Raw genomic sequence first — 20,571 nt, 5'->3', positions numbered from 1 at the left:
TTGCTTTTAGCTATCAATACAGAGAAGCATGTCACTATTAGCTATAGTAACTATTTTTTGTCATTTAAGTTGCAAAAATATTCCCCATTTTGCTGTTTGTTTTTTGAGATCATAAAGTTATGATGTTTGGACTTTTTTTTTTTTTTAAGAGAAAGAGAGAGTGAGCATGGGCGTGGGGTAGACAGAGGGAGTGGGAGAGAGAGAATCTTAAGCAGGCTCCACACCCAGTGCTGAGCCCCACGTGGGGCTCGATCTCCCAACCCTGAGAACATGACCTCAGCTGAAATCAAGACTCAGACACTTGACCAACTGAGCCACCCAGTGCCCTGGACATAATTTTTAAAATCATTATTGAAGTATAACTTACATATAGAAAAATGAACAAATCATAATTGTACAGCTTAATAATTTATCATGAAGTGAGCACAGCCATGAAGCCATCACCCAGATCAAGAAATAGGACAAAACTAGCAGCCCAAAACTCTCCTGTATCTCTTCTTTATTCATCACATTCTCCCTTGTCCCTCACTTTTAACACCATGGATTGGTCTTGCCCATTCTTAAAATGTAAATTTTATGTATAGACATATCTTAAACACATTATAATTTCATTGTTACAATCAATTTTCATTTTACTAAAAATGCCATCTTTTTATTGCTTTTCTTCTCCATTTTTGCATTTGTCTGTTCATATGGTAGTCTTCTTCTTCTGCCTGAAGAACTCCCTTTTAGTATTTCCATTATAAGGTATCTGCTGATGATAAATTCTCTCATTCTTTTGTGTAAAGAAGTTCACCCATTTTACTTTCATTCTGAAGGGTATTTTCACTGAATATAGAATTAAAGTTGACATTTTTTCATTCTTTTGATGACACTGTTCCACTGTCTTATAATGTCCACCATTTTGTTGAGAGGGGAGCAATGATTATCATTACTCTGGCACTCCTTTGTTTTTACTGCTTCCTTCTAAAAACAATTTTTGTCCTTTTTTCTCTTTTCTTCCAACAGTTTTACTTGATATGGTATGGTTTAGTTTTGTATCCTGATCCAGCTTTTTCACAGTTTTGAATCTTTATTTTAATGAGTTCCATTGATTTAATCAAATTTTCAGACATTATCTTTTCAATACTGCACCCACTCTTTCTTTATCCTTGTCTTCTGCTACTGAAATTCCAAATTAGGCTTTTCCAGAATGTAATATGTGTCTTGGGCTCTTTTCTCCATTCATTTTTGTTTATTTCCCAGTGCTTCACTCTGGATATTTTCTTCTGATCTCTCTTTCACATCACCAGTTAGCTCTTCCTCTGTGTGTATTATAATGTCACCCATCCAACAAAGTCTGAATTTCAATGACTAAAGTCTTTAGATCTAGAATTTCTAATGGATTATTTTGACTTTTCTAGTTCACTGATTTCCATATAATTTGCTAAAAATATTAATCATATTGACGTATTGATCTATGTCCCTTATTCTTTTTTGTGTAAAACATCATTTAAAATGTTCTATACTATAGATTAAATTAATTACTTTGTACACTGATACTTATTTCACTCTAATAGTCTGATGATATCATTCCATGTTCTTTAGCATCCACAATGGCTGATGTTAAATCTGTTTTTTTTCTACATAATCTGTATTTTTAATCTCTTAACTTTTAATAGTTCTTTTATTTATTTATTTTTTAAAGATTTTATTTATTTATTCAACAGAGATAGAGACAGCCAGCGAGAGAGGGAACACAAGCAGGGGGAGTGGGAGAGGAAGAAGCAGGCTCATAGCGGAGGAGTATCTCAATCTAGCCTCACAGTCTCTTAATTTTGCTTAAATTTTGCAATTACCCTTGCATTTTTTTCTATATCTTCAGTATGATTTTCAAAATAACTAGTTGTCTTTTCATCTTTGCCAGCCTTGAGCCTTGCGTTTATTACTTTTCTGTCATTTGTCCATAACGTCCAGTTCCTAGATTTATATTTTTTTTACCTACCAATACTCGTCACATTTTGTTTGTTTGAATTCAGTTATTATTTATTTTCTATAATTTTGTAATCAATGTAGTTCTCTCTTTTATTGCTCAGAGCATTTCAAATACATACATTTTTAAGTCCTAGGAGGCTTTTTTTCTATCAAGTGTGAATCGATGTTCAAACATTGATTGTATTTTTCTGTAATTTTTAACATCATGTTATCCGCAAGTGTTTTAGGACGCTGGTCAGTACGCTCATTTTAAGGGAGGGGGCTCTTTTTCTCTCCCCTCCCCACTGCCATCTCTCTCCTTCTGTGATTACCAGCCTTTGAACTGCAGATGTGTGGCTACCTCCACCTAAACCGAAGGTCCTAAATGGAAAACTAGGTCTTACAAAAGTCATTCAGGACCTCCGAGCTGTAGTATTATTGGGATATCAGCCCTTGAGCCAGTGTATGGTTAGGTTCAGGTCCCAGGGAAGAAGCTGTGTCTTTGTAATTCCTGCTTCCCTAAATAGCAGTCCTAGATTGGCTGAGTTTTTTTCAGGCAGTTCCCTTGTACTGGGGAATTCCATGCCAATCCGTTCTTTAAGTTGTGCAACTGGCTCTCACGTCTCATTTGTCATGGAGTCATTTGTTCCCTATTACACTGCATTATTCCGACTTCCACTGCCTGCTTCAGGAGCCAGGGCCCAGAAAGTACATGGATTTAGACCCACTCACCATTTATCAATTTTGTTTTGTTGATGATCCATACAGATATTTATCTTGGTTTTGAGCCAGGCTATATTTCTTCAGTTTCCTATTTGATATGCAGTCTCATTTCTAGGTGTCTAGAGTAGACAAAGGTTAAAGTAAAATTATGAGGTCGTCTTGGTCAAAAGTCATCCGCTTTTCTTAAAGAGTCTTAAAAAATACTTCCAAACATTTCAGTTCTGTTTTCACACACACATGTACACATGCACACACCCCACACACTCTGGTTGGATGTGCCAGTTCATTCATACACACACATAACACATATATGTAAGTATGTACGTTCACAAATGTGATATATATATGCATGTGACATATATATGCATGGAGATATATTGATTCATTCATCCATATACACACAGAGTTCATTCATACATACGTATGTATAAATATATAAAACTCATTCATACATATGTAAATGAAATGGCACATCTACCCAGGATGTGTATATGTGTGTGTATGTGTATGCTTACATATATATATATATATGTATGTATATATGTGTGTGTGTGTGTGTGTGTGTGTGTATAGAGAGAGAGTGTGTGTAATTTGCTTCTCTTCTCAACAGAGTAGTATATTGTCAGTAGGTTGAGTGCAGGAGACTCAAAGGAGTTCTAGCTTTATTTTCTGTTTGGATCAGTTTCTTACAAAAGTAGTAATAATGATCATGGTCTTCTAGTGATCCCCCCAAATCTACTCTAGAACTAGATTGCCTGTCTCTAGGGAAATTGGTACTTGAATTGGGATGAAGTCATCCTTATACCTGACAAGATGAGTGGAATATGTGGTTAAATTAAATTGCAAATGGTACTCTCTTAAATTTTATTTTCAGTAAAATACTACTTAACATGTAAAGTAGATCTTTTCTCCTTCAAAATGCATGACAGCCATTTACTAATGAATGCTTTTAAATCTACTGCCTGAGCCTTAAGATGTAACAAATTATAAATTCATAGGGTTTTTAGGGGTTGGGCTATAAAGATGGAGAAAGGAAGCAGGTATGGTAGGACTTGGGCCATGAAAGTCAAAGCTTTATTTGAACATTGGAAACAATTCTGTTTGTTAAGCCAGCATTTTCTCTTTGCACACCATCAAGTGGAATCATGTAATAGTTACTTAAGTCCTGCTTTAAAGAATCTACTAGAGTTGTCATCCTTCTCCTAGTGACAGGGATTAATTTATAATATCTTATTCCAGAGGAGAATTCAAGGAAAGTGAAGGAAAAGGAAAATGAGAGCAGAAAGTAAAAGCTAAATAGGAAGAAAACTTATGGTTGTTGGTTTTTGTTTTCTTTTTGTTTTTTTTTTTTTTTTACCTTTCAGAGAGCCATTCCTTTCTTTTCTCAGTGATTTCTAGTTGGCATTTGTACAAGTGGCTGATTATGGTTAAAGACTCTAAGATAAATTCCTTTGATAGCATAGGCTACTCCCTAAATGTGTGCACTAACATTCTGTTTGTCAGATTTTGTTCCAGAGGCCAGATAACCTCTTTTGGTTCTGGTACTCTAACCAGGTGCGTATTCCCTTCTAGTCTCCAACTCTGGCATGCAGATAGCCTCCTGACTGTGTCCATTTATTCCTTAGCCCTTGTCAGGGAGGAAAGTGGGTAGCTTTAGTGTAAGAAGATACCTGCTGGCCCTCGTCATGTCTGTATATGGAAACTGCAGCTAACCCTACTTTCCTACCATTTGCTCTGGGCGTTGTGCCGGAGCCGGGAAAGTCAAAACACCTCTGGGTCTCATAATGTTAATGAGGGGGTGGGAAGGTTGGAATATGAGTTTGCTTGCCTTGTTACATTTTTGACTCTTGCCTTTATTCTTGACCAGAACCTGCAGGGCCACCGTCTCCTCCGGGCTTAAGGCTTCTGGTTGGAGATAGCTGTGTGGTTAACCTGTGTGTTCTAGTCAAGGCTACGTGGCAGTTATATGACTTTGAACTATAAGTTTACTTTGTCTTTGTTTTTCGCTTTTTAAAAAACTATTTTATTTATTTGTGTGTGTGAGAGAGAGAGAGAGCTGGGGGAGGAGCAGAGGGAGAGGGACAAGCAGACTCCCAGCTGAGTTTTGAGCCCGACTCGGGAGCTCCATCTCACGACCCTGAGATCAGGACCTGAGCCGAAACCAAGAGTCAGACGGTTAACTGGGTTTAGAATCTTTGGATGTCTCTTCCCTTGCCCCCTCCAGTAGGCTCAGTGCCCACCAGAACAGATGAAGAGGAACAAATGAATGAATGATTAAATGACGTCCCAAGGCAGAATGTGAAAGGAACAAATAGAAACAAAACTGAGCAGGAAAAAAAACCTGTCCCAGATAAAACCTGTCCCAAATACATAGTCCACAGAAGTTTGGAAGCACCCTCCATTTGTCAGTAAGAGCCTTGGTATTCCCACCCAATGTGGAAAGACACCAGGCTCTCCCTCCACTACCACAAGTACCACAAAGTGCCGGGATCTGTACTTTGTCACATTTCTGATGCTAAATGCCAAGGTCAGATAACTCAGGGGTCCCATGTTGCGCTCTCATCCGAGGCTGCATCTTTTACGGGTTAACATCTCATTTCCTCTCCTCGGTTTTTTATTTTTTTAAGCGCTAACACATTAATTTTACTGCCAAAGAACTGTGTTTCTTGTTATTATTTTGAAGTTCTTTCATTCGTCTGTGTCAGCAGCTGAAGCTGAAACTCCAGGATGTGTGATTCTAGGAAGAATTCCCTGGGTACGAAATGGGGAAGGCACACTTGCAATGTCGGGAAAAACTTGTTTAGTTAGCCTCTTATCTGGGTGCCCTGCTGCCCTTTTTAAACAAATGTATTGGATTTTTGCACTTTATTGCTGCTTCATAGCCCAATATCTGAAATGGACTTCTCTAATTTTGTGTGAGAGGGTTTACTTAACAAAACGATCCCATATTGCTTTTAACAGGGAAGACTGTTAACCTGGATTATTGTGCACAGATAGAACATGACATGTGAGGAACTCACAGCTCCCTGGCTTTGAGCATCCTTTCTCCCCATGCTTCCAGCAGGTTCATGAATCATGAGCTGGGCCGTGAGCACACAGAGCTGCTGAATAAAATTCAGCATGTTGGGGCGCCTGGGTGGCACAGCGGTTAAGCGTCTGCCTTCGGCTCAGGGCGTGATCCTGGCGTTCTGGGATCGAGCCCCACATCGGGCTCCTCCGCTGGGAGCCTGCTTCTTCCTCTTCCATCCCCCTGCTTGTGCTCCCTCTCTCGCTGGCTGTCTCTATCTCTGTCGAATAAATAAATAAAATCTTTAAAAAAAAATTCAGTATGTTCTCTGAAAGTCGCATGCATTTCTAAAATGTGCTGCTCTGATTGAACAAGCCCCTCCTGGGGAAATGACTGGCACTGAGTATTCCCAATGGAAATATCGCTTGTAGAATATCTCATTTACTTACATTGCCAAGTTCACCTGTTGAAGTTGCCAGCTGTGGCCCTTTTGTCCAGTTGATTTTTGGTCTTCCCTATTTATTATCGTAATTGTATGATTAATAGAAATGGTGGCTTTTATCAGAAATGTCCACCAGGGGCAGAGTTAGAAATAGTTGTGTCTTCAGAAACAGTAAGTCAGGTTCTGGGAGGAGGGAGGCTGCAGTGTTAACACCCCAAATGTGGGAAGACTGCCCTCTATAACCCGTGCCTAGGAAAGGATCTGTATGCAGTGTAGAAAGGCCCTATAAACCTTAAGAGAAATTCTTAGAGCAGTTCTAACTAAAATTGCCAGTTGAGCCCAGAAGGTTGGGTAAGAGTGTGATGTGCAAATATATTGCAGAATTCTTTTCAGCTCCTCTTTCCCTTAGTCTTTTTTTAAGATTTTATTTATTTGAGAGAGAGAGAGAGAACATGAGCAGGGGGGAGGAGCGGAGGGAGAGGGAGAAGCAGACTCCCCACGGAGCAGGGAGCCGACTGGAGCTCCATCCCAGGACTCTGGGATCAGGACCTGAGCCAAAGGCAGACACTGAACCGAATGAACCGCCCAGGGGCCCCTTCTTTCTCATAGTCTTATTGTTCAATGTTCTTAAGCCCATTTCCTCTCCTTTCAGCTGCAGCTGTGTTCTGTTCCCAAGGGTCTTGGTCTCACTTGCTTCTGACACCTTGCTTTTGTTCAGATTTTAAATGAGGCACTTCCTGCTCCTAAAAGAATGCAGGTCTATGGTTTAGGACAGTCCCAAAATATCCCCACACTTTTCAAAGTCTTCCATGTCTAAGGTCCTTTTGCTCTCTCCTGAGTGTCTGTTTTGTCTTTAGTAATTTAGATGCAAACTACAATCCCTTCACCATTTTTCATAAATTCACTTGCCTCTGTAACCTTAATGATGATTTGGAACTCCCAGGAGAAAGGCCACATCTTAGCCAGGTCTTGGCTTTCCACCAACCCCTTTGCTCCCCTTTTCCTTCCCCAAATCCTAGGACAACAGATTCTTCCCCTTACGCATGTAGAATATTTCTATTTTCTTTAACTTTCCTTGGACTTTTACTATTTACACCAAGCAGTTTGGCTAAAATCTTTAAATACTTTTTTTCCAGACAAATACAGAGCTTTTTCTAAGGAATTATACAGTAATCCATTTTTTAAAAATTCATTATATTTGGAAAAAAATTCATTATATTTGGAAAGACAGGTCTCTCTATGCCCAGTCTCTATCTCCCCTCCTCTAAGTTTGATTTGATTCAAACATTTTCTACTTTTGAGACTAGTTGGGCTCAAGATGGCCAAAAGGCAATGGGAGTAGAAATGTTCAACCTCTTTCTGTATAAAGTGTTAGAAAATGGGCGTAGTCAATTCAAACACCAAAGAATTGAGGAAAACACTACCGAGTCTGTTCACTGAATTAATATTACCTGGTTACAGCTAATACCTTTAGGGTGGCTTCATGCCAAATAACCTGTCTAGAACATATTTCGCATTTGTTACATAATTGCCCCAATTTCAGAATAGGTGGCTTGATTTTTGATTCAGTTGTACCGAGTATTCAAAATCATAACACACCACAGTTGAAAATGACGGATCTTAAAAAGGATTGATCTTAAAATCCTCTAGTCAAATACTTTCATTTTTCAGATGAGGAAACTGAAACCACACGTTGACTTGCCCTGGGCCGCAGAGCCAGTCCCTGACCGATGTCATGGCCAGTCCCTTGGTGTCCCGATTGTCAGGCTGGTTCTTCGACTATGCCTTGCTGCTGTTGCTTGGCTGGAGATGTTGATCCTGGGCAGTGACTCTTCAATTTATTTCTCCAAATGGAATGGAATACAATTCATACATGTTTAAAAATAGCCAGAATCAGATTAATATAGGATATTCTGATATACGGAACTTAATGTGTGGTGTATAATTCATACATGATGTGTAAAATGTGGGGGTCATACTGAAGATCCAGCTTCTCCCAACTGAATAGCTAAATGGTACTGAGGAGGATGAGGGGGGATATCTATTTCTGGAACACCTGACTGAAAGGATTCTACCTCAACCTTAACCTTGGGTTGAGAATCCCACAAACTCGTGTCTCATTCTTGATGTTTGGACACTTACCTCTGTGATCTGGGGCAAATCACTTCTATACTCAGCCTGACTTTCCTTATCCGCCAGGCAGGGATAATAGGACCTATATTCTAGGATTCGGTTCTGCTATGCAAAAAAAAAAATATATGTGAAACAACCATTCCTTGAACAGGGAATGTCCTCAAGATTTCTTGTTTTCTCTCCTGTCTCATTTGTCATTGCAATTCTACTTTAATTACTAATATTAGCTCATCTATTTCTTAGATTTTTTTTTTTTAAATAAAATTGTTTTTACTTTTGCTCATCTCTGGGGACAGTAGTAATACTTAAATACTATCTTGGAAACAAAGTAAGTTCCCCCCCCCTTTTTTTTTAGAAAATACTCATTTGTGATAGAACTGCCATGTAGTCTTGAAGAATAAGGAACGTCAGAGGATGAATGACTATTTTCCAGAAGACAGGTAAAGCATATTTGGTAGATTAATTCTCAATTCACCTTCTCAGAGGAAAAGGACAAAACACTCATTTACCAAGATTCTAAAGAGATTTTCAGGCAAGTCCCTAGCCAGTCCCCCATTAGTCTTTGCTTTGAAGCATTCATTCCCCAGAGCTTGGTTTCCTTGACCAGGACCCAAACCTTTTATTGAGCTGCAAGAAGACTGGAGGAAGCAATTGGCTCCTTTCCCGACACTCACAGGTCTGGTGGCATTCAGGGGAGGGATGGCTTATGTGCTTATCAGGGAATCAATCTTTCTGCCTCCTATCCTCTTTTTCTTCTGAAGAAAGCAGTTAACGCAATTACCTCATCCAGCACAATTACCTCACTTTAAACTGTTTATTCTCCGGAGGAAGGTGTTTGAGAGCAGGGAGCACTTTGGCAAGAGAGAGATGGATTTTTTTTAGAAGTACTAGTATCAATATTGAGTGTGGGTAGTGGGTAACTGTTGGGAAGATTTTCTTTTGAGCCAAGACTTCATTTTCTGCTAGGGTCAACCAGGCAAACGGGGACGCCTATTCTAACCAGTTGAGTTCTGTCACCATTTGGGGGGGCTCCATACTGTGAGAGATGATGTGTACTCTGAATATGGAGTCTTGGACTCACGGCCAACTCCCCAGGTGTGTTCTTTGCTCTGAAACTGTGTGGCCTCAGGCAATCTCTCTTAAGTTACTACTTGGGAGCGCAGAATAAGAGGCAACCATGAGTACCTTCAAAAGCAGTTAAATAAAGATTTGACAGTGTATTCAAAATAAACCACACTTTTAAGAAAAAGTCTTCTTTCCTTCTTGTTACAAAGGCCAGCACGTTCCACTTTCCCTGATACTTAGAAGAAAGGCAATCCCCAGGGCCCAGATTAAAACAAACAAAACCAGGAGGCGTCAGAAATAAGGAAGCTTTCAAATAAGTTAAAAAGAGAACTAAAAATCTATCACATCCGCCTTAATGCACCCCTGACTGTAATTTCCCTACCTCTTTATTTATATGCATGCATATTTAGCATAGTTACAATAATGGATTTATTCTAGTGTTATTCTTCCCTACTTGGCATTTAAGGCTTTTTCTTTTTTTCTTTGAACATGTTCGGAGTGCTGTCTGATCTGATGTTAAAAAATGGAAGCAGGAGAGGCAGGGCTGAGAAAGGGCTCAAAGTTGAACAAAACAGAGGCTTCGCGCGAGTTAGGCTGCCGAGACGCTCACATCTTTCCGCGCCGGGTTCGCCTCCAAAAAGCCCGCCGGCGCCACTCACGTCCGGAGGCGTGCGCTCGCGTCCCCGAGTCCGGCTCCGGACCCGCTTCCCCTCCCCGCGAGCGGGGGCCATTTGCGGAGCGTGGAGGAACCCGAGGGCGCGTGCCGCCACCGCGGGGCTCACCTGCGCCTCCCGGCCTCCCGCCCCGCGCCGCCCGCTGCCGCCCCGCCCCGGCCCGGCTCATTGGCTGCCGCTCGGAGGGGAGGAGAAGGGGCGGCCGCGGGGATCTCATTAGCGATGCGGCCTCGCTCCTCCGCCCGGTAGTCCCGGACCCGGCAGCGGCGGGAGCGCGGCAAGCGGTGCTGCGGTGACGACGCGCGACTCCGGCAGCGGCCGTGGCGGCAGCGGTCGCCCCGCCGTGGGCGGCTATGGGGGCGCGTGCTGGCTCCCGGTGCCCGGCCAGCGGCGGCTCGGTGCGCCCTGCCCCGGGGCTGTAGGGAGCCGCCGTGGATCAGTCACTCGCCGAAGACCTCCGGGACCCGCTCGTCTTGGTCCCCGGCTCGCCGTGCCTCTCCCGGGCGCCCGGGGCGTGGAAGAGGAGCCGGACTCCGAGCGGGGCGAGGAACATGGGGAGAGCGGCCGCCGCAGGAGGAGGCGCTGGAGGGGCGCGCGTGTGGCTCCCGTGGCTGGGGCTCTGCTTCTGGGCGGCGGGGGCTGCGGCTGCCCGAGGTAAGCGCCGGGCGGAGCGGGCGGCGGGGCCGGGGGAGAGGCGAGGGGGCGACGGCGAGACCGAGTGGGACGCGCACCCATGGCGCTGGCTTCCCAAGTTGCGCGCTGCACCTCTGCGCGCGCGGACCCCACAGGGTGGGAATAGGGCCGAGGACCTCGGAGGGGACCACTGCCTCCCACCCCAAGTTTGCTATCAGCCGCAATCCTACAGGTTGTTGTGACCAGGGCCCCTACCCTTGACGCCCATCGCCTGCTCCATTTTCCGAGCCCTCCCCAATTGCTGCAGACCTGAGTACCCACCTCTTCAATCTCGCTCTCCCTGCCCTCTCCACTTGCCTCCAAGGCGAGAGACCACGGGTGGGCGCGCGTAGTGGTGTCCGAGAGTTCCTGGGAGAGGGGCGGGGTGATGGGAGTCTCTATAGGGTGGGCTTGAATGGAGAGGGCGCCTTTTCCCTTTGGGGAGCAACACCCAAGCTAAAGTCCGCTGAGCTTGACACCCCGCGGGCGACAGTAGCCCGGGGTCCTAGACAGCACTGGGCTTTCTTTCGAGGAGGCCGCGGTGTGCGGGAGACCGGGAGAGCTGTGTGCACCACCCGCGTTTGGCCGTGCCTGCGTGCCCAGCCGGGATAAGCATTTGGCCCGAGGCCGCTGACCCGGCTCGTCCTCTCGCTACCGGGTGCGTATTCCAGCTGGGGAGCTAGCGAGCGCAGGGCTCCACGGAGCTGCGGGGAAACCGCCGCTTCTTGCTGACTTTGAAACGTAAACCCCATTTTCCTGGATCCTCCGGACTCCAGTAGAGTGAAATTTTGCAACTGGTTTCACCTCCGCCGTGTACGAGAACCAGGAGCATCAAGTTAAAGATAAATCCCTCCGACTTGTTTCGAACATGATCAGAAGCAATTTCAGGCAGAGCTTGAGTATTGTGGCTTTACCTTTGAAACAATCCCGCAGCTTCTCCTTCCCGCCCGTCTTCGCCTTTCTCCTTCCCTGTGTGCCACCCATAAGGTTTAGAATATGTAATGCACTGGATGATTTACCTAACGCTTGTCTGGCGACAGGGGGGACTGAGCTGACCACCTCACCTTCTGCTCTCTTGGCTATCCTGAACATAATGAGTAGCCAGGAGACAGAAGAGGGTGGAAGGGGTTGACGACGTTCGCAAAAGAACCAACATAATCTAATATTTATAAAAGCTAACGGTGTGCTAAAAGCAGGATGCCTGGAATGAAGAATTAAAAAAAAGAAAAAGAAAAAGAGGTAGATAGAGGCTTTCTGTTTTATGATCCTGTTCGGTGACTATTTGCGTTTCATTTCCTGAAAACTTTTTTTTTTTCTACGTGTGTGTGTGTGTGTGTGTGTGTGTGTGTGTGTGTGTGTGGTGGAGCAGGCATTTTAAAAAGCAGCAAAGGTTTAAAAATGAGCCTTGATGATTGCACACTCTGGGTTCTGGTGAAGCATAGTTCTTTCCCTTGCTAGAAGAAGCACAAGCTTCAGCCATTTAATTTACTATGGAGAATGCCTCCTTGCAAAGTCAGCTCTGAGTTGTTTTTAATACACTGTGATGGGGGGAAAGCGGGCCTTTTCTCCTCTAAATATCTAAATGTCTGAATTCCCTCTTGCTGTTTGATGTGGAAATACCTAAAAGTGCCTGACTCCCTGTCCTGACCTCTTGGAATTTGGTTGGTGGAGTTGTCTTGAAGCCAGCCCCAAACAAGAGGTGGGGACAAGCCAGAAACCTCTTGGATGGAGTTTTGCTGGCTGTGAAACTAAGGCTAGCACCTCTTGTCTGCAAGCTGTTCTTTAAAGGTCTCCTAGAAAACAGACTGTACACTCCGCAGGCTTATTTACAACAAAATGTCTTGCACAGATCATAGTAATCTTCAAGACCCGTGGAGTAGAGCAGTAAATCTGCCTAATACTTCCCTTGTAGTATTTTATGTTTTAGGGGTTTGAAGCCCGTTCCTTAGCCTCTGTCAGAGGTTCTATACGAAATGAGTCAGAAGCCGGCTCTGGACCCTGTGAAGCTGCAAGCACCTGGCTTTGGACAGGTGGGCACCATTGGAGTTTCCAGAACAAAGGGCGTGTCTCAATGATACTTAAGTTCTGCCAGCTTGGGAAGGTGCGTGGTCATTAAGAGCAAGATGAGGTGCACTCTTGTGGCGTGTTTGTTGAGTCGTCTCACCAGACTCTGTGGGGTTGACCCTAGGTGGTTCTTCTATATCCAACGAGATCGGGTTTTTTTTCTGCAAGCCTTTTCTTGTTGAATTGAACCAAGGTATTCTGCCCCCCACCCCCAAACCACAGGGTACATAGAATTATGCCGTTTGCTTTGATGGTCTAAGAGTATTTAACAATTCGGTAGCATTTTCTTTATAATGACTTATCCTTTGTTTGCAAGATGAGCGCACCAATTTTCCCCCCCTTTTCTTCTCTTCCATACTTAATATAAAACCGTCTGAAAATCAGAGGGAGCTTTCCAGTGATTGCCTTTAAATGAATGTACTGGAAGAGGAAGATACTTGGGACAAGGGGCTGCCCGTAGCAACTGGTATGGCCCATGGAGCAATGTTCTGATTCCTTCTTTTGCAAACAAGACTTACCTCTCCAGATTTCTGTCCTGACTGCTGGCATACTGTAAGGAAGGCACTTTGGTCATGATTACTGTATATTTTAACACTTTCCAACTTAAGGTTGTTTAAAAGTTATTCATGACCTGCCAAGAGCTAATTGATTCCACATCGTGTTGGCATGTTGATTTGTTTTTGGTCTTTGAAGAACAGAAGTAGTGCTGTAGATCTGGCGGTGTTTCCTGTATTAGATACTGTACGTAAAGGTGTCCTCATCTAAAGGCAGCGAGGGAGGTACTCGTAGACAGGCTAAACTTCCACACGGTTCCTTGCTAAATTAAAAAATGTCCCGGACAATGACATCTTCCTTATAATAGCTACAGTAATGCATTAAGGGCAAGAGAGGTACGCATTTATTTTCTGGGCATAAAAGGGTCAGGCGGTTTACACATACTTAAATCCATTTATCTACCTGGTTCATGCATTTTAAAATCTATAGTCATTTCCTTATTGTCTTAACGAACTTTATATGCCCCTGCCTCCCCCGCCCCCAGCCCCTCACTCTGGCCTTTCTCATTCTGCTCCTTTTCCTCAAAAAACTGTCCCTCCACAGTTCTATGAGGAAAGTGTCTTTTCTCCCAATTTCCTTCCAGGATTGTCTTATTTGAGTCCTGTGGCACCTTCTTTTCCTACCTGACAAAGTGTTCTGCTCAAGAAATGTCTTCAAGTATCTTAGTTCTTAGAAGAGATTCGTTGTTCCGATCCGGCCCTTAGAAAGAAAGTTGTTCTCTTTCAGGGTCTCACTATGAAAAATAAATGTCCTTCCTCACTGTTTGAGTGACCTGTGTGCGGTTCTGTAAGTGGTAGCCCATAGGGTGGGAAAAGCTAGGGGGCCAGGAATCCTCCTTAAGCTCTCAGAACTGTGTGACTGGGTGGGTGAGGTCATTCCAGACCCTGCTGTCTTACTAGTTAGGGAAGCACTTTTCTGTCTATCGTCTCAATGACTTTGTTGTCCTCCTTCTACCATATGTAGCACCCAGCTTAAAATATTGCCAACTCCAAAGGTTTCTCAAGGAGTTAGTTGCACGGGAGATAGTGAATATTTGATACCACTCCCTTGTGCCTTAAAAGGAAGAATCCTTTTTTTAGTATGAAGGCTAGAGACCCAGGCTACATGCATTCAAATCGAATCTCAAAGACAGGTGTATGTACAAAGAAAGATGTCTTCTGTAACATCCTCTTAAAGAAGGTGGTAGTGGGGATACAGGTGTCCTCGTAATGGACAGGGACACACATTCACAGAAAGTCCCAATGGGGACGCTTCTTGATTGCACTTTTGCCATTAATCCTAATCCCATCCTCAGGAAAGTGCCAGTTGACCGGACATGTCATTGTCTTCTCTTCTGTCCTCCTCATTCTGATGCCTTCACGAACTAGTAGCGTGACCGAATAGTCAATGGGAACTCTCCTGTAATGACAGCCACAAACTCTAGGTGAAGACACTGACCAGCTCACCCCCTCATTTGCTAAACGGCCGCCGTTGGCCTGAGAACTTACCATCGTGTTGCTACCGCTCTTTATATTATGCCTGTTCCTTAAGAGACGGCATTTTTGTAGCCTTGTTTGAGTGCAAAATAATAATAGCAATTATTGTATTTAGCGCATGCCATTGACTATTCTAGATGCTTTACGTATGTTAACTCATTTAGTTCTTAAAATACCACGATGAGGTGAGTAGTATTCTCATTTTTAACGTAGGAAAAGAAGGGCAAAGAGGGGTTAAATAACTTGTGCGAAGCCACAGAGTTAGTATATGGAGGAGGCTGGATTCGAACTTACACCGTCCTGCTCCAGAGCCTACAACAAGGACTGTTTTCTAAACTATGCCCCAAATAGAATGACCCTTCTCTTTTGGCGACAAAAGGACGAGACTTATTTCTCTATCACTGTGAGAGTTGTAGAGGCATTCAGAGTAGCTTACATAAATCTATAAATATATTCAGATAAATCTCCGAGATTTATGTTGTATGAAAACAACCACCTTCTCACCATTCAGCTTAATATACTTCGGGATTGGATTCACACTTAAAATTCCGAACGCCAGTTTCTAATATGATAGCTTGCTTTTTTTTTTTTTTTCAATTTTGCATTTCAACAGAAAATATTACTCTGATTGAATACGCCATCCATGGAATGGCAGATCCCAAGAGACCATTTGTTGCCTGTCTTGTATTTTTAGCCTTGTTTGCCGGGGAAATGTGGAGCATGAGATTTGAGAGTAGATTGTTAACACCAGAGGCTGCTGTTTCTGCTGTTTTGGGAACTCCTGCTGCTGCTCTTTCGAGGCAGATGGCTAGATTCATTTATAGAAAATAGATATTCGTTCTATTTTGCATTTCCACTTTGAAAAGAACTTTTAATTGTTTGCGCCACATTGCATCGTATGGCCCTATTGTGCGTACACACATGCTGTGCGTAGATAATGTTCGGAATTAGGCGGATGTTCCTGTGTTCACTTTGGACTGCCTTAGAAATCCACTGTGAACTCTGTTGTGCTTTTGCAGTATTTCTTCCGGAAGTGGGTGTGCAAGCGCCGGACGGGGCGTGTCCCACGTCTTCTGGGCTCCACACCTGCTCCTCTCCACTGGCTTCACGGAGCTAGAAATTAGGGGCAGAAGTCTTGGCTTGTGTTTCTGGGGCTCGAGGAGAAACAACACACCTGTATGGCGCTTCTCAGGCATACCAGACCACCCCAGGACTCAGAGTATTTCCTGATATCGTTTCTTTTTTTTTTTTTTTTAAGATTTTTTAAATTTATTTATTTGGCAGAGAGAGAGACAGCCAGCGAGAGAGGGAACACAAGCAGGGGGAGTGGGAGAGGAAGAAGCAGGCTCATAGCGGAGGAGCCTGATGTGGGGCTCGATTCCAGATGCCCTGAGCCAAAGGCAGACACTTCACAACTGCGCCCCACAGGCGCCCCCTGATATCGTTTCTAACAAGACAAGAGTAAAGCGAGGCCTGAATTCTTCCTCTAGGACCAGTTCCTTTCTTCATAAGTAAGGAGGCTGGAAAGCCAAAAGGTGCCTTCCAAAGTGAGGTCGATGACAGCTTCACTTAATGCAGATTTCGACTCTCTGTGCCCAAATTTCTGGTTCATAAAATGCAAAAAGAGCCTTCGTCCCCGGAAAGAGAGACCTTGGTGCGCGGGTGTCCCACCGACTCAAGCTGGCCTTGGAAGAGTAGGAGGAATCCTGTGGGGAAGACGTCACTGCAGTGGTGTGGAGCTTGAGTGAGAATGAATTCCTCAGATGCTTTGCTGTTGTCTAAAATCAAATGTTGTAATTTCTCAAATCAGGTGAGTCCCAGGGAGAGTGATACTGCAGGCATTCCAGAAGGTAGGTGGTTGGCAGGCAGGCAGGCACGGGAAGAAATCTTCCTCCCTACTTCAGAGCCTCAACTGATACTGGCATAGCTATGTTTTGTGTAATATCATTCACAGATTTTGATAACTTACTATAAAAGCAAATTTATTTTCTAAATATTGGATGAGAAATTTGCCTCTGAATACATTTGTGCGCGTGTCGTTGGGGGTAGTGTGAAAGTGATTGGTGGCTTCTGCTAGCAACAGTATACTTTTTCAGAAGTTACCATCTTTGTTTGAATTTAATTTAATAAAATCTAGGAGAGGAGGGGAAACCAAATGATCAGGGGTTATGGAAGCTAAGCTGGTAATATCTTTGAAACTCACAAATCAGTGCTTTTCAAATGTTAATGTGCATGTGAATCACTGCCAATCTCCTAAAAATGCACCTTCGGATTTCGTCAGTCTGGGGAGGGGCCTGGGAGTCTGCATTTCTGACAGGCTTCTAGAGGATGCCATCCACGGACCCCATCCATCTTTGAGTAGCAGGGCCATATGTGGTAGTAATTCAGAGTTTGTATTTTCAATATTGCTTTTCATGTGCAAGCCAGTACGAAGTGGAATTCAGTGTAAGACTATTTTTAAAATGCCAATAGAAGACTAGGTAAACACAAATGTCAGTTTTAACTCAAACATGCAGCCACTCATAAAACAAACGCATTCAGGAGCTCCATTCTGAGCTGATATAGCGTCTTGATCCCAGCATTTGAAAAGACAGATGCAATATTTGAAAAGTCTTGAATTCTATTTTGAAGTAATTGAGGACTGATGTTTGCATCTAATTAATTGCGCATAATAAAGAGGAAACTGAGTCCCCCGGAAGTTGAGCAGTTTGCCCAAAGTCAGATTTTTGTTAAATAAGAATCTTTTCTCCTCCTCTCCTTCCCCTTCATTCTATCGTGTCTCTTGACTGCACCTGCACTTAAAATGATCTGGAATGCAAGATGAGAGAACGAGGCTATATAGTTAAGTAAGAGGTAGAGTAAAACCAGTTGGTTCAAAGAACAAAACAAAACAAGAAAACCGAAAAGAAAACCCAGAGCACTGTTCGTACAGCATACTGAGGCTCCCCAAGCGGCTGGATTGTCCCTGTCACAACATCATGTACGAGCTGGTGTTTGGAGTCTGTCTCTCTTGGCTGCAAGGTAGTTATTCCTACTTGACAGGGCCCGTTGTGCTTACTGTTGCTCACCCAGCCCCTGGCAGTCGTTGTCTAACAGGATACGCCAACCAATATTTTTTACTCCAACCTCATTATGTTAAGGTGTAAATACTACTTAGGTGAAAGTTTCTAAAACTTAATACTGTGATAAAACAACTCAGGAAAATTTAATTGCCAGGGAAAGAATTAAATAACTGTAAGAGGGTTTTATATATGTATATATTTTTTTCCCTTAATAGGTTGGAAAGCCTACATTCCTAGACAGACTATTCTAGAAAGATGGTTAAGTATAAAAGTGACATTCTCATGGATGCCTGTTTTGAGTAATCATTCATTTGCATGGAACTCGACACTTTTAAGGGATGTTTGCAAGTGTGATCACTTTGTATTTTCACATCCACCCTGGTCTCGAACAGATGATGAAATTAGATTTAGAGATTCTTCAACCAAGGCCGGACAGGTAGCAGTAAATAGTACCAGGCCTAGAAGCTGAGTCTCCAAATGGTGTCTGGGCCTTTTGGATTTCTTTACCGTGTGATTCTGTTTTATCACTGGAGAGATTGATTAGACCTGAGCCAGACGACACAGCATTTTGCTCACGTTACACTTCAGACAGGGCTGTGGATGTGTGAGCATGTGTGTGTGAGCGTGTGTGACAAAGGAGAAATATGGGAACAAACATTTTGGATGATACCTGTGTTGCCTTCTCGGTCTGTTGGTATTACGTTTCTCACGGTTATAAACAGATTTCCCCACCTGGGAAATGCATCAGAAGTGACTGGAGGGAAGTAAAATTGTGACTGTGTCACTAATGGCGTACTGCGGTATGGAGTAAGTCGTGTGTCAGATATTCTGAGGAATTTGCTAAGCAATAACATTTTCTTAAAGGAATGAAAGTGTTCATTAAAGAAGGTGAAATCACAAATTAGTTCTCTGGTTTTATTTTTAAAGATGCCATTATAAGCCAGGCTTTTTAGAAATAGAATACTAGCTTCTCCATCTGCATGGCTCTCTAAATACCTTGTCTTTGTTATTAATTTTGAGTGTATGTGCTTTATTTTTTCTTACTGCGTACACTTGTAAAACAAGATTAAAGTCTTTAAATTTGTACTTGAAGGTAGGGCTGTGGCACCAGGCAATTGGACTTCCAATAACAATTTCATCAGTGTGTGTGTAAGAATTTTCCAACCTGTCTTTAAAAAGAGATAGGACCAAAAAATACAGACCACTGAATAAAATTCTTTGCCGGGCAAATTTAGTATGTTATAAGCTGTTTGAAGGGGGCTGGAAAAAGTTTAACTCTCCTGCATCTAAATCAACAACCCTTGTATCTCCCTTAGTCTAGGGACCAGAAGCTACACTGATTGCATCAGATTTCCAAAGTTGTTTTCCTTAGGAAAAAAAAGAAAAACAACAAAAACAATCAGGAGGTTCACAGGTTTTGTCAGTGTGAGGTATGTGGGTGGGATGTAAGCGTTTGGGGGTTTGCTTTAAAGAAATCTGGATAGAGGATCTGTCATTAATTTCTTTTTTTTATGTTGGCGCAAAAATAAAGCAAAAAAAAAAAAAGAGAACCCACACAACCAATTTAATATTTTCTTAAGTTTAACAGACAGCTTGAGATGCATGTCAGCCTCTGGAATAGCGATGCGGAAAGACAGCGCTACCATATCACATCCTGCAGCAAGAAGACCATCAGTTATACAGCCAATTATTAATAATTGTCCAGGTGATAAGTGCTTTAATGCATGGGTGTCTGTATGCATTATATATTAGTAGAATGTCATATATCATCCTTATAGCAAACTTAGATCATTAAAGTTCTATGCCGTTAATTTAAATGGCATTAATAACACATCCTTGTGATGTCGATTTAATTTTGACTTCTGAGTCAGTTTCTTAATTTAGGTACTCCTATTTCTCTCTTTCTCCATGGTATCTCTCATCTAACCCCCAAATCTTTGTATTTTTTGAAGATTATTTATTTGCAAGAGCATGTGTGCGGGAGCACAGGAGTGGGGGGCAGAGAGAGAAAATCTCAAGCAGGGGCGCCTGGGTGGCATAGCGGTTGGGCGTCTGCCTTCGGCTCGGGGCGTGATCCCGGTGTTATGGGATCGAGCCCCACATCGGGCTCCTCTGCTAGGAGCCTGCTTATTCCTCTCCCACTCCCCCTGCTTGTGTTCCCGCTCTCGCTGGCTGTCTCTATCTCTGTCGAATAAATAAATAAAATCTTTAAGAAAAAAAAAAATCTCAAGCAGACTCCCTGCTGAACATGGCACCTGACGCAGGGCTCAATCTCATGATGACCCTGAGCCAAAACCAAGAGTCAGAAGCTCAACCAACAGCACCACCCAGGCCCCCCTGTCTGTTTCTTCCTCAAGAATCCCTTCTCAAAAACTCCCTTCTCCTTTAAGCGGCGTGATGAGCCTGGGAAGTCGAGACCACATGTCCTTCAGCGTGTCCCTACGTTCTCTGGTTCTCTTTATTTCTAAAGAGAGAAGAAATGACTATATTACCTTTAAAGCACCTGCGTGCTCTAACGTCCTACGATGCTCTCCATTGTTTTCAGTATCTTTCATTCATAGTATTTTTATCATTTTAGGAAGCATTTCTTGACATTTTAAGTATGTATCAAAACCTTCAAGAAAAAATGCTACGGAAGGAGAATTTTCAGGACAAGTTAGTGGGACTTCAGGAGCGATGCTGGCAAGCCTTGGCTTAAGCATTTTGAGGAACGTACCTACACCATAAACAATTTAATTCTAGGTAT

General features: G+C 43.1%; 1 protein-coding gene across 4 annotated transcripts in view; it reads left to right on the top strand.

The window, feature by feature from the left end:
- The first annotated feature begins 10,299 nt into the window (after positions 1-10,299).
- Positions 10,300-20,571, top strand: part of UNC5D (unc-5 netrin receptor D) — a 542,759-nt gene continuing 532,487 nt past the window's right edge. For 2 of the 4 annotated variants that reach the window (XM_057303432.1, XM_048226276.2), the window contains exon 1: positions 10,302-10,651. In XM_057303432.1, coding sequence (XP_057159415.1) covers positions 10,549-10,651 — 103 coding nt within the window. In that variant the 5' untranslated portion in view covers positions 10,302-10,548. Of the gene's footprint in view, positions 10,652-20,571 lie in introns of all 4 variants that reach the window. The other 2 variants (XM_057303433.1, XM_057303431.1) reach the window with 2 other exon arrangements.

The sequence above is a fragment of the Ursus arctos genome, unplaced genomic scaffold (genome assembly GCF_023065955.2).
Source record: "Ursus arctos isolate Adak ecotype North America unplaced genomic scaffold, UrsArc2.0 scaffold_27, whole genome shotgun sequence".
In the NCBI taxonomy this organism is placed as follows: Eukaryota; Metazoa; Chordata; class Mammalia; order Carnivora; family Ursidae; genus Ursus; species Ursus arctos.
Note: the sequence above shows the minus strand (reverse complement) of the source record. Positions and strands in the feature narration are given on the sequence as shown.